Source organism: Vespa velutina, chromosome 16, assembly GCF_912470025.1.
Source record: "Vespa velutina chromosome 16, iVesVel2.1, whole genome shotgun sequence".
In the NCBI taxonomy this organism is placed as follows: Eukaryota; Metazoa; Arthropoda; class Insecta; order Hymenoptera; family Vespidae; genus Vespa; species Vespa velutina.
This window is the reverse complement of record NC_062203.1, coordinates 3,321,508-3,336,557: the sequence shown is the minus strand read 5'-3', so window position 1 is coordinate 3,336,557 and position 15,050 is coordinate 3,321,508. Positions and strand designations below refer to the sequence as shown.

Here is a 15,050-nt window from a genome sequence, read left to right as displayed (position 1 = left end):
TCTTTCGTTTAATTTTTTTTTTCTTTTTTCTTTTATTTCTTCTTTTTTTTTTTCTTTTTTTTCCAGCAGAAACGATCTATCATCAATCCGATCATCGAATAATATAAGATCACTTTGATTAATGAAATTTGCGATTATGGTGATTATAAAAAAAGTGACAATAAAAAATGAAAAGCTCCAATTGTTGGCATTATATCGTATATTGTATAAATATTAAATGTAGGCCAGAAGGGCAGTCGTTCATTGTGGAATTAAGCACTTCCCATTGACTTGCCCGCCATACCATTGTTCCGTCATTATATCGGTTAATTAATTATTATTAAGCCGTGACGTAGTAATTGCCGGTACAAGAGTAGAAATCGTATATGAGTACAGGATACAACGGGAGAGAAGGGGTTAGGATCTATTTATAATGATTGTATGCAATCTATTAGCATTGGTCTATTCAAGGTCTTCCATTTGGTGGTATATGATAGTATTGCTCGTTATGAAAATTAATTGGAACAAAAAGTCTTTTCTTTTTTTTTCCCCCGGACTACATTTTAAATGAATTATGAAAGATTTCAAATGAAATCGAAACTTTTTAATCAGGATATGATCCGATCCGATCCGATGAAGAAATTATTATTTCTATATATTCATTAAAATGATATTCAAAAAAATATATTCATTAAAATGATCTTTAAAAAGGCTATCATCGATTTTATCTCTTTAAAATATCATAAGATAAGATAAGATAAACAATGAAACACGTGAAACGCACGTGTTTACGTCAAGAAGGAAGCTGTAACAATTAATCCTTAATGATTGACCGTATTTTTTTTTTTTTTTTTTTTTTTTTTTTTTTTTTATAATATACTCACCTATAAAACGAACGATCATCGATTTAATTTAAAGGGAACATTCGGCGGAGCCTATCGACTCTTTATAGGATTTATATTTATTTACGTAAACACTTGAATAATTTTGTTGTTATTTATTTTCCGATTTATTCTATATTCATCGATATTTCAATACGAAATAAACGAGGAATGTATATTATTGTTTCGTCATTATGATTAACGTGCAAGAAATATATTCATTCAAATGACACGTTTCTTAGTCGTGTTAATAATAATAATTTACAATGGAGTATTGTGCATTTTTGACAAATTTTAACGGCGACGGGTATTCATCCGTACGAACATTATATTAACGTCGTTCTCACAGCCGCAGAGCATATTTAACTTACAATGCTCACACTTTTCTTCTCCGTATTTCCTTTTTTACTTTCATCCTGGCAAAGATTAACGATTGTTTCATTTGTTTGTAATATTTATTTTCTTTTCTCTTTTCTTTCTATTTCTTTTTTTTTTTTCTTTTTCTTTACAAATCGTCCTCCTCCTCCTCCTCCTCCTCCTCCTTTTTCTTTCTATATTTCCTCATCATTTCAATTTTCTTCAATTGGCCAGTTGGATAGATATTACGTAGACGTTATATAAAAGAAAGCACTGAAAGTATTTTTTTCTTAGGCTTGTACATTTCTATTAAGCGTAAATCCGATAGAACATTAATTCCAATTTGATTCATATTATCGATCCTTTTGATTCTGACCACGTCGTCTACGTAAAAGTCAATGTTGGCAAAGACGATATTTTAAGGGTAGGAGAGATTTAAAAGAAGATCACGGTATTGCGGCTTTCACGAGTGAATATGTACCTTCTTCCCTACGAACGTATTCAATGGATTGGCAGTAATCTTATACGAGAGATTCGGGATTTCCTGGAATGATCGTAGTCGATGTACTATTCTGAAGTAGGGCTCCGTTCTCAGCATCCTTGCCGGTTCCATCGGTACAAGAGGCGAAGTCCTTGGACGCGCTCAAAAGATTTCGTCTTCTGGCTTCCTTTTTCTCACGTTCGATCTGAAAATGTGTTTTAACGTGATTAAAATTATTTTTATAATTTTCAAAAAGAGAAAGAGAGAGAGAGAGAAAGAGAGAGCGAAAGAGAGAGAGAGAGAGAGAGAGAATCGGAAACGAATCTGCAAGATATTTCGTAACATAACGATTCTATTGTATAATACGCGAAAAAAAAAGAAATAAATAAATAAATAAATAAAATAAAATAAGTTAAATCAAATTTGTCCATACGATTTATTTCTCTGTGAAATCATATTAAACATTGAAATTTTGTATTTTAAAGGTGTTTTTAATAAAAAAAAAAATAAATAAATAAAAAAATAAAAAAAAAAAGCATAAATAAAAACCAACCTTGAAAAAGAGTCGAAGATAATGGCACGGAAAGATAACGCATTTGCCCTCTTCCTCCTCGGCGTCAATGTAAACACCACGAACGAGAATAGAATTACTGCAATTGAGTAATAGGAGAAAGACGAAGCAACCTACGGATGTTATCCAGCAGGAGAGTACTAAATTATTCGGCAGAAGCCATAGATCTAATAAGTTCCAAATACCGCGCCAAACATTGACGGTTCCTAGGAAACTAAGAAGGAGGAAGGCGTCGGCCGCTATCAGACGAGGGAGACCTTCCAAACGAGCGCAGACGTAGCGCATCAAGGGTTGTAAGCTAAACGTTACGACCACTATTATGTAGCCGATTGCCTATGAATTCGAACGATCATTTATATGTTATATGTAATAAATAATTCTTTAAAAAATAAAAATTATAGAAGAAAATTATATAAATTATGTAAATCATAATTTCTTTTATCTTTTTTTTTCTTTTTCCGATTTGATAAATGACACATCGTAAAGATGCTAAGTCATTATTTAGTTATTTTTTAATTATTTGTTCTTGTTTCTTTGCTTTGTTTTATTTTTTAATAAAAATTTCTACGTGTACACCATATGCAATATCGTTGATACAAAGGGCAGGTCCCATCTCTATCTTAATTATATTAAATATTTCCTTCGTTCTTAATCATAAAGAAATAATGATGTTTAAAGGAAAAAAGAAACAAAAAATTGATAAGATTATTTCAAGAAAATTGCACTATGTCCCAAGAAATATTCTTAACTTTACTATTAGATCTTATGTTTATACATACTTTTGTAATAATACAAATTTGCTGAATCGCATATACTACTGACTTTTTCTGATAGAAAAAAAGAAAAAGAAAAAGAAAAAAAAAGTCACAAGAAGGAACTCCGTTGACGATTATATTTTGCAAATCATTCAATTAATGCATATGTCCTGTTTTTATATTATCTTAAGCAGGCCATTATTGAATAAAAGAGTCAACAAACAAAAAAGATAAAACAGTAGATTATCATTGTTAAATACTTCGTAGATTAGATTAGACAGATCTATTGCCATATCGTTATCTACTTAAAAATATTATTATTATTATTATTATTATTATTATTATTATTATTATTATTATTATTATTATTATTATTATTATTATTGTTATTATAATATACATATATACATATATATATATATGTATATTATAAATGGAAAGATGAAAACGAACGTGACATTTCATGTTGCGTCAGTCTATGTATATTTCAATTAAAGCTAATCATTGACTGATAATCTTTATAATATATATATATATTATATTATATATATTATATAATATATATATATATGTTATATCGGTATCTATTTTTAGATAGATCCTATCTTCTGCAATTCTGTATGATCAAATATATATATCTATATATTTGATCATATATAATTAATTGATTATCGAATTGGCAATACTTACGAGAGAACCTAAAGCAGAATGTTCCCGATTTTCTGGAAGAAGATAGAGATCAAAGAGGATCCAGACTCCTCTCCAGACAAATACAACCAGTGTACCGACGACACCAACACTAAACGCACAATCAAGTAAGTACAACGACCAGCCCCTCGTATTCTGTAACCACACAAATACATATTATATAGAAATTATCACATTGTTATGTAATATACTTAATTGCTATATCTGTTATGTAAGATATTTAATTATTATTTATATATATATATATATATATATATATACACGCTTAATTATTAAAATATTTAAAATATATAATACGTAAATTAATAGATGAATTTCAGCTAATAGATACTTGTAAAAAAATAAAGATACCATTCCTTTTTTTATATAAAATTATTAACAATTAATATTATTAATAGGCGCAAATAGTATGAAAAAGAGGAATAATGATAACTATGACGTAAGATGTAATTATTAATGAATACGTACGATAATTGAAATAAATTGAAATTTGTTAATGAAACGTACGATAAGCTCGTCTTAAAGATAAAATGCTAATGTCTTTTTTCTTTTTTTTTTTTTCTTTTTAATTTTTTGTTAACTCCGGCTACTATTTATTGGATCAGTATTTCAAAAATTATTAATCAGTATTTCTAATAAATGATCATTATTTGATACAAGTGGTCAGTATTATACCGATTAATAGAAAAACTATTAGTATGTTAATTAAAATATTTCTATAAATATAATAATTCTTTCGAAATTTTCACATAATTAATCACATAATTTCTGTTTGACGCTTAATAATATTTATATTTATTATTTGTTTAACTTAATAAAATATCGATTAAATCAATAGAAACGCTTTTAAAAGGTGAAAATAAATGGATACGTTAGAGGAACAACACCCTGATTTGAGCAATCATTTTTTTTCTTCTTTTTTTTTCATTCTTTTTTTTTTTTTTACTTTATCGTCGTTTTTGAAAGATAAATTCATTTGAAATTATGCACACGCCATAGGAGGAAGACAAGCTATATAAATTTGGGATTCGACGATAAAAAGAAATTATTACAATAAATGGGAAGAAAGAGAAAAGAAAAGAAAAGAAAAAAAAAAGAAAAGAAAAGAAAAGAGAAAAAAAAAAAGAAGAAGCAGAAATAAAAGATCATTTTTGAACAGATAATTCTGAATAGCTAAGCAAAGAAATACCTTTGCCGCTAGAAGTTCGTGAATTGTCTTGGGCTTCTTATATGGTGGGTCGCCATGAAAACCATTCGAATCAAGCGGCAGAAGGTCGAAGCGGAGAAAACTGAAAAAAAAAGAAAAAAAGCAAATCTTCGTGAGGAGATTTCTAAAAAGAGATTTCTGACACGTGCTGCTCAAATCAGTTTGCGCCCGATCGATAAAGAGAATATCGATAATGTTACTATAGAGAAGAAAAAAAAGAAGAAGAAGAAGAAGAAGAAGAAGATTATAGACAGAAACGAAAATTTGCTAAAGCTTACATTTGACAAAACGAACTTGAAATTTTCTTCGAGAGATTTCGAATAACGAAGCTATTGATTGGGCTACATTAGAGAAAGAAGATGGAAGAATATATCGATCATTATCGTCCCTTTCAATTCAAATCATTGATCATTGTTGAATAATCGTCTCGTACGATTAAAAAAAAATACGATATATACTAATCGGACTCGTATACATCTATATAAGTATATATATATATATATGTGTGTGTGTGTGTGTATGTAAAATAATAATTTAATTATTGTATTATATAAGATAATTAGAATTCTCTTGGAAATCAAGTAGAAGGAAGATAATTGTATTCGATAGGATGTTCGAGACGTTGAAACAATAATTTCGTAAACGTCGACTGTAACTCTCGATGAAACTTAACTGACGTTGATCTCCAATTTAGCCATTAGCCAAATTGAATCGACTCCTATCTTGAAAAGAGTGAAATACTACTTGCCCGTAAAAAAAATCCCCGTTTCTCGGAGAACCACCATCTGATCTTTCATTTCTGATTCTCTTTTGGTAGATAAATTTACTTTCTTTTTTCGTTTCTTAGTACAGTGGGATAGGGGGAGAGGGAGAAGAGGGGAGGGGCGAAGGAAGGGAAGAAAGAGGAGGAGGAGAAACAAAGGAAAAAAGAAAAATGATGTTCGCATACGGATTTAACAATTTTCAAAATGATCGTATTTTGATGTTAGATGCGAATGGATGAATGAACGATCGTAACTTATTAAATCCTTCCTATCGATGATAAAAGAAATTTATACGAGTAGATAGCGTAAATGCATTTACTTATGCTTGAACGTTATGCCTCTGCCTGTATGGATCATACAAGCGCAATACTGATCATGATCGGGGGAGATAGCCGGAAACTGTGCTTATGCGTGAACGATGTGGAACCTCAAGCGCTCGTAGGATATGCAAAAATTCAGCGTTCGCGATCATTTTTACAATAGTTGAAGAATTTTATATAATTTTCATTGGGCACCATCAAAGCTATCCCAATGTATTACTTTAAATCAAAACATGTCATTTTTTCATCACGTCGATATTTGCAATACGTTTGATTAATAATAAATGTAATATTATTTATCGATTGAAAGCCGATAAATAATATGACATTGTTTCGACTTGATCAATAATTTTATAGAGAAATGGATAGGAAGAGAGAGAGAGAGAGAAAGTAAATGAATATAAGACCATTATGAATGATCGTATAAAGAATATTATGATGAAAAGGATATCTGAGTAAAAAATATCCGATAAATATTCATTAGTATTTTTTTTTTTTTAAATTTCCCTTGCGCGTCATCGAATAACCAAAAGTCCACTCGTTGAACTCTTAAAAAGTAATTGCTCATGGACAATGTTCATTGAACAAATGGACTGTTTATAAGATTGATAGCATGAAAGGGATATATGATTCGTATGCACTTTATTATACGAATTAAGATGATAATTTGTTTAATCATTGCGATTAAATAGGGAACAATATGTGCCTATGTAACAATATAAGTATACGTAACTTATATCATTTTATCACTTAGATAAAACTTCGACGTCTTTATAATTTATTAAGATCATTGAGAAAAAATTAATTAAGCGTTAATATAATAATAATCCTCGATTCGTGGTATAACTGTCAATTTCAGCGGAAAGTATTTTGTTATATTCTTATCGGCACGTGTCACGTTGTACCGCGTTAAGCAAATCGCCCCTTGACGGGAGAGGGGCTCGGTTTAATTTCATCCGCTTTATTTTTTATTCGAAGATCGAACGTCAATCTAAAGTTTAAAGAAAGATCGATCGACGATCAATCTTCGAACAACAGCTTAACTCTAAATATAATATATTTATGCTTTCGTAAATCGAAAACAAAATAAAATGAATGCATTGAAGGAAAAAAAATGTCGAGGGAAAAAAAATTAACAAATGAAAAAGTCCATCGGACAAAAAGAAAGTCGCGACAGTCATGTATGGAATTAATAATTCGTTTGTAAGATATTTTCAATGTATATTCTCGCGAGACATTGTTCTTTCGATTTTGCATTAATACAGCAATAAACGAAGTGCAATATCTTTAAAATAACATACAATATATTCCAATCTTAATGGAATATATTGTTTAAATAATAACATTAACGTATGAACATTAACGTCGCGATAAAATAGCAAAGAAATATTTATTCGGAGGCCGCAGGGCAACGGAAAAAAAAATCGTTTTGAAAGACATTGTACTAAGATAGATATACATATAAAAAAGGGGAAAAAAAACAAGGAATAATAATAATAAAGAAGGAAACTTACGTTTACGCGAAACATAGTCTGCACTTCGAAGTATCCGGGACAGGAATCGAGGCTAAGGGAGAAGGGCGGCGCGGAAACGTTTCTGATAGCACGCATAATCGCTAGGGCTAGAAGACTGACCGCAGTGGTTGCGAAGACGGTGCTAGGTATCAGTTCGGTATAAAAATCAAGGGCTTCCCAAGCGCCACGCCATGCATTCACACAACAAAAGCCAAAAACAGCTGTGTAAAATCTTGATCCCGCGTAATAGGACAATCTATGCTTGTCCGGATGTAAAAGATCATTTAGACGATGTTGAGTAATGCTAAAGACGAAAAGTCCGGTAAATCCTATTGTTACCGAGACAAAACTACTGAATACTGGATCGTCTTTGTAGAGATAAGCGTCGCTTAGACCCCATGTACCTCTCCAATAACCAACCACAGCTGGTGCAGCTACTATCGCCGAAAATATTGTATCCAAGATCGTTAGGATCATATAATGAAGCCGATTCGATGATTGACTGTCCAATCCTCCCGTCATACCAACACCAGTACGTAATTCGACCATCCTCATCCAATCTTGATCGAGTCTAGTCGCGCTGTTTGTCATCGTGCATGATTTGTTCTTTTACTCTCTCGATCTGTCGCTAAACAACGAGGAGAATCCTCTTTCTCGTGATTACATCCAATCGACGATAGCTCATTATTCGTCGAAATGATCAATTCTTCTTTATTAAACCAATCATTCGTTAAAATTGTCCATTTGAGATTATCAAGTTTATCTGTGTCTCCTCTTTTTCCTTTATTTCCTTTTTCTTCCACCGTTTTCCTTTTCCTCTATACAATCGACGATAAGAAAATCATTTCAATCGTTTTTCCGAATAGATCTTGCCGTGATTGTACGCCAATGTATCACGCGATTCTCATCGATAATAATATAAACGTTTCTTGTGTCGTGTCCTCTAAACATTTTCACTCTATATCACCGTCTAATAAAGATCACTTTCTTCAATACCTCTGACACATCTAATTTTTCTCTTGCATCCCTTATAACCTCTTTATAACCCTTTTCTTCTACAAATCCTACGAGAATTTGTAGAAAATCTTAAAAGGGAATTTGCGAATTATTAGATTTGAATCGTCGTCTTTAGAAGTTGGGTGGGTGATGGTGAGTGAGCAAAGGGGGAGGGAGGAGGAGTGAGGTAGAGATAAAGAGAGAGAGAGAGATAGAGAAAGAGGAAAAAAAGAAAATTTTACGAACGTTTCCAAATAAACCAACTTCGAAGCCGAGTACTTAAGTGTACAAGAGAAATTATGGTAGCACCAAAGATTATGATGACGATCGACCGATCGACAGGTCGGATAGCGGGTGAGTACTGACTTCTGTTTAGCCACCGCTATCTTTTATCAACCGTCGAGTACCAACACTCTCACATTATCGTAAATGACACTCTCGTGTGGACTACGACACGGAGAATAGTATAGTCCTCTCCTCTCCATCAACTTTACCGTCGAGGCACACCGACACCCCCCCACTCGTGTATCTGTTATGATCGTTCCATCTACGATACACTATTAAGAATTAGATCATTGTATGGATATGCCTGTTTCCAAAACGATGATATTCAACGTTTTCGATCTTAGTTCAAAGAACGCAATTGCGTTTTCGCACTTAAGAACATTCGATATAGCATTCTAACAACTAGCCTGTATATACGTTTCTAACATGCATCATTGTATGAAGGGTTACATATCATACGGGGCAAACACGTATAAAAAAGAAATGTATATATATATATATATATATAATATAATATAAAATGTAATAATAACTTAATATATATTATATAAATATATATATTGTGGAATATATTATTATATTTATTATATGTATATAAAATATAATATATTATGTAAGACCGTTTTCCTTATCGTATATGTTATATGTTTATTTTATACTTACAACTTATCTATTTGCAAGTTATTTAAAATGTGTATGACGAATGTGTATACTTATAGTTTATATAATTACGGAATGCTTCTATCATAAACATACATATATATACACATATATATATATATATATTAGCAAAGTACGAATATAAAAGTTTCATATATCCAATTATTGTTTGCAAAAATATATGTATAAAAATGATTTGATACATATATTTTGTAAATATACAGGGTGTCCGAGAATAAATAGAAAATATTTTAGGAATGATTTCAGCTCATCTAAATAATAAAAAAAAAAGTATATTTTTTGTTTGTTTCGAATATTTTCTTTTTACTTTGTTTTCGAATTATAGTGAATTTGTTAGCGCAACAATTTTTTCTTTTTTTGTTTAAATAAGTAAAACTGAATCAAATGAGAAACTTCAAAGAAATTTCAAAACAATATTTGAGAATATATGGAAAGAATGAGATGATCATTGATAGTTCGCAGACTTGTATTGAAACGTGAGATGGTCATTTCTTTAAAGATCTTTTATGAAAATAAGAGAATAACAGATTAGAGTTCTATTGAAAATTAAATATAATAATATAATTTAAGAAGAAAATCAAGTAAGACATATGTATGTTTATTTCAACTTGTTTTTTTATTGTTTTGAATTGCTAAAAGGCATTCCTAAAATATTTCTCTCTTATCCTATGACAATTTAATTTGTTATATACAACGTGAATTGAATTTATCGTGTTATTTAGGATAAAGGGTTTTTTTTTTTTTTTAAATCGAGATACGAACAAAATCAAAGAGAGAAAGAGAGAGAGAGAGAGAGAGAGAGAGACAGACAGAGACAGACACAGAGAGAAAGAGTGATAGGGGGGTGGGGGTCAATCGAGGGAATGGAAAAATTTGAAAAATCAAGTGGCCAACTTGACGAAACCATGTTTGAGCCACCTTGAAGCTTCATCTTTTTTAACTAGAATTTCCTGTCGAACAAATTCCACGGGCTTTTGTCACGTCGAAGTTATCGCTAATCGTCAAGGCTTTTTGTCTGCCAATCAAGCTTCGATTACCACAATCTTCTCACCTTGGCTCGTCACTTTTTGACAAGCCGTCATGGTATGTCATTTTAGGCTGGACATACGACACCCAAGTGACAAAATTTAATTGAAGCCATAACTGTTGGTTGAATAATAATAACAACAGCTTTGACTTCAATGGAATACTTAGCCTTTCATATAGTTAATTGGCAATTGTTTATCTATTATTTTTTAAAAGGACAAAACAATTTGCCCCTTAATCTTTCGCGAAATTGTCGCGCGAGTATGAAAGAGAAAAAAGGAAAAGAAAAAAAAAAAAAAAAGAAAAAGAAAAAAGAAAGGAAAAAGAACGAAAAGAAAAGAAAAAAGAAGAAGAAAATATTTATTTACTCGTCGTTAATCATTTAGAACAGAGAAATATTTTGATCCGATGGTTTATTCAAACGTTAGTTCTAATATTTAATATACACTGGCATATAACTTTATTGCACATTATTCAATTTGTCTTAATCTAGACTGGAGAAGAAACGAAAGTGTGTCATGACAAACGTTCGTGAAATCACGTCTCTCGTAGGACGTACATACTTTTGTGATACATTACACCTATATTATGTATAATATGTATATGATTTGTTCGATTGAACGATGTTTCTCTGAGAGATACCAAAAAAAAAAGAAAAAAATATATATATATATATGATTTACACTACAATTTTGATACAAGAAGAAAAAGAATCATGGTATCCATTAGAGAAAGAGAGAGAGAGAAAAAAAGATTATATATCGATCTTCATTTTTATAACTCAGTAAAGATTATCAGCATAAAGGCGGAAAAAAATGAAGTTTACACGTACACTTCGTAATTGATTAAGAACGTGATTCAAAATTTTTCTTGATAAACCTTTTTTTTTTTATATATATATATATATATATATAATTTCAATCAATTGCGAAATATTTGCTTTTACATCTATATATGGATATATTCTGTATAAAGGAAACAAATCTGTAAAATGCACATCATATTCTTTAGAAATACGCAACTTCATCACGTTCGTCATGACAAAACTTAATATAATCAATTAAATCTACAAAAGTGCAAACAAAGTAGTGAACGGTCACTACTTTGTTTGCACTTTTGTGCAATAATAAAGTCTTTTTTCCAAGAAAAATTACACGCTCATCGTCAATTATCACGGTACTTTATATTTTCTTTCAAAAATACCATCCCTCTCAATCTTATCGTTCAGTTATTTATATTGTTTATATTGTTTATATCGTTGTCGTATCATCGTACCAGGACGGAATTTCCATTCATATCGAGAAATGATTATTACGCAAGTCTATACGGGGGGGAGAAAAAAAAGAAAAAATAAGAAAGGAGGAAATAAGAAAAGAGGGAAAAAAGGCAATTAAAAAAAAAAAAAAAAAAGAACCGGGAAAAGATCGCTTAGATTACAACATTTTTTATAAAGTAATCCAAGTATCAGCCAATGATTCATTTTAGTTTTATAAATATATCATATCGTATATGATTTAATAATTCGTCAAAGTTTTACAAATATATAAGATTTAATTCTGATTAAACGACTTAATGCGCGTGATAATACATTACATAATATCTATGTTACTTTCCTTATTGATTGATACATATATGCTAATTTTTTGTACTCACTCGTTTAAATAAAGTTAGGAATAGGAAGAGACGATTATAGTTGTCGATATTTATATAAAATGGCGGGTGCTAATAAATTTCGTACACATCGAAGCCCTTACAAGACGCTTATAAATAATATCGTTAAATTTGCATTTATCCTGTAACATAAAACAAAAACAAATAAAAAAATGAAAAAGAAAAAGAATCTTGTGTTTATTTATATTTCAAGATAGATGACTTAAATTTATTATAATATTAATCAAAATTATTTTAATTTGTTATAATATTAATCAAAATCACTGTAATAATTAATGACAAACGCGATTATTTTTATTCCACTGAGTTAAATAAAGTAATTTTTTTTTCTTTTTTTCTGTTTTGTTCAATACTTTTTCAGTACGATTATAACGATTATTAAATTTTCATATTTTTTTGCTAAAATATATACGTATATACATATACATATATATATCATATTTTATTATCTCGTCACTAAATCATTTTGTAAAGAATCATTTCCTTGACTAATATACTGCAATGTTCTAATCGATAATAAAACTTTTATATAACTTATTCCTATCTTTTATTCTCAAGTATATGTGAGTACATACGCGTACACACAATATATATTGCACGCGATTATTACATGACTGTATTATAATATAACGTTATTATGCATACATGTTTTCAATTACAAGAACATTATAGAGAAAAATAAAAGATATCAATCTTCTATATAAAAATGATTATAATAATAAACTTATCATAATCTATGTATATGCAAATATTCCGTCGAGTATGATAAAGCTATACTTCCAATGTATTATGCAGACTAGTCCAAATACGAAAGTATAAATGATTTTATATATTTGGCATAGTATTTGATTTAACAAACAATTCTTTTTTGTCTTGTCATTCACATAGTCGTAAAGGTGATATTTCGTTACCGCAAAGATTGTGTGAAAAAGTATACTGAATGTGAAATCGTTGATTTGTATTCAAATTGATTGTTAAAATAAAAGTTATTCGATAATACAAAATTAATATACATATTTATCAGAATATTTTTATGTGTCTTGCGAGTAACTATTTTTAAAACAAAATTTCTTTCTTTTTTACTTTTTCTTATTAAATTTATTTATTTTATTATCTTTAAGTAAAATAAAACGAATAGAATAGAATTTTGTTAAACCTAATAACTTGTGATTTTTATTCTTACATCTTATTATAAAAATCCAGTAGCTCCCATATTCCTCTCTAAAAACCAATTATCGATGCTTCAAGTATAGTTATGCAAATCGTTACATCGATTAACGTCAAAATGTGATTCGTGTTAAAAATATGTAACTTTAAAAAAAAAAAAAAAAAGAAGAAATATATTATCTTTTAAATCAGCTAAATTTGCATTCTAATGATATATTTTTTACATTTTAAGTAGATTAACGTTAAAACTTTTAAACCCGTCAAAATAACGGATCTTATGAATTATTAGAGTAATATTAATTGAAAATTGTTTTTTTGTTTATTTATTATTGTAATATTAAATAAAATGAAAATATGTAATAACGATAGGATGAAGTATTTCCTTTTACTTTTTCTTTCTTCTTTTTTTTTTCTTTTTTTTTTCCTTTTTTTTTCTTTTTTTTTTTTTTTTTTTTTGAGTATCCATCACATTGACAAGTTTGTTAAAGATATATCGATAGTGATTGTTAAAAATAGATAGATAATTGTATTTTACTTCGAATTTTTCATTTTTTAAATGATTGTTTGAATCATCGTTTAGTATCACTTCGTTATGTCATTGCTACTTATGATACCATTCAAGTATTTCTTTTTATTATTTTCATCCGTTGTTTTAAGATTCATTGACACCATATTTATCAATCTTTTCCGATAATTTTGAAGCTAGAGAATTCCCAGACATAGATTTTTCATCATTACTATTATCCATAAATTCATTCTATTTCGATGTATGCTCGATATCAAAATTATTCAATGACATATTCTAATTTTTTTCCCCTATTCATTACTATATTTTAAAGAAACGCAATGTCTTACGCTATATCTTTCCTCATACTGACTCGAAAAATATAATGTACTCAAAAATGTACTTTTTATTATCACTTTTTCTTACAATCTCTACTTCGTGTCAATAAATATCGTCATTTCAAAAGTAAGGATTGTTTCTTTTTCCATTTCTATATATACAATTGCCTGAAAAAGAAAAGAGAAAAATGATGACTTGTAAAGCTAAAAATATCATATTTATTATTTGACAAATTACAAATATTTTAAGAGATGCAATTTGTATTGATAGTAAAAGAGATAATAAAATTATTCAATTTAAAATTACTATATATATACATATATATTGATTATATGTGTATATATATATATATTGTAATTTTTATAATTATAAATTATTAATAAATATATAACATATAATAAGAAATATTATAATTTTTTAATTATTAATAACTTACAATGTCTCGCTATATTAATTTTATCTGGTAAGTGTAATAATTATATTTATCATTTATTTCTATTATTTTTATAGATTTATTGCGAACATAAGAATAATACAATAACTTCCATATAGCGATAAAATTTTATCTAATGATAAATCATTAATCTAAAAAATATTTTAAATGAAATCTTTCAAATGATTCCTACATATTATCAATAATATTTAAATTTTCATATTTCTTTTGTTTAAATATAATAAATTGAAAATATATTACATACTATTTATCTTTCATCATTGATCAAAAATTTAGATTTTTGTTATACTTTAATTTTAAATTAATATTAAAAATGGCATCGAACCAGAACTAAACGATATCAAGATCATTCTGTTTTTTTTATCTTTGTATTGGAATGATGCGCCATC

The 15,050-nt window shown here is 28.8% G+C and overlaps 1 protein-coding gene and 1 long non-coding RNA gene across 2 annotated transcripts; both read right to left on the bottom strand.

The window, feature by feature from the left end:
* Window positions 1-1,424: 1,424 nt before the first annotated feature.
* On the bottom strand, window positions 1,425-8,977 carry LOC124954746. Its single transcript, XM_047508115.1, has 4 exons — window positions 7,538-8,977; window positions 3,715-3,867; window positions 2,252-2,602; window positions 1,425-1,903 (listed from the first exon to the last, which is right to left on the bottom strand). Exons 1-4 carry the CDS (start codon window positions 8,126-8,128, stop codon window positions 1,739-1,741), a joined length of 1,260 nt encoding a protein of 419 aa, XP_047364071.1. The 5' UTR covers window positions 8,129-8,977; the 3' UTR covers window positions 1,425-1,738.
* Window positions 8,978-11,456: 2,479 nt separating this feature from the next.
* On the bottom strand, window positions 11,457-14,985 carry LOC124954748. The gene is made up of 3 exons (XR_007102642.1): window positions 14,906-14,985; window positions 13,380-14,374; window positions 11,457-12,318 (listed from the first exon to the last, which is right to left on the bottom strand). It is a non-coding gene; the product is annotated as an uncharacterized LOC124954748 (long non-coding RNA).
* Between the last annotated feature and the right edge of the window lie 65 nt (window positions 14,986-15,050).

What these genes read in the sequence shown, in the direction of transcription:
- LOC124954746 (XM_047508115.1), bottom strand. Translation starts at nt 8,128, where the DNA reads ATGACAAACAGCGCGACTAGACTCGATCAAGATTGGATGAGGATGGTC. An exon ending in ATTCTGCTTTAGGTTCTCTC is followed by an intron (nt 2,603 to 3,714) that starts GTAAGTATTGCC and finishes TCGAATTCATAG; the next exon opens with GCAATCGGCTACATAATAGT. An exon ending in ATCTTCGACTCTTTTTCAAG is followed by an intron (nt 1,904 to 2,251) that starts GTTGGTTTTTAT and finishes ACACATTTTCAG; the next exon opens with ATCGAACGTGAGAAAAAGGA.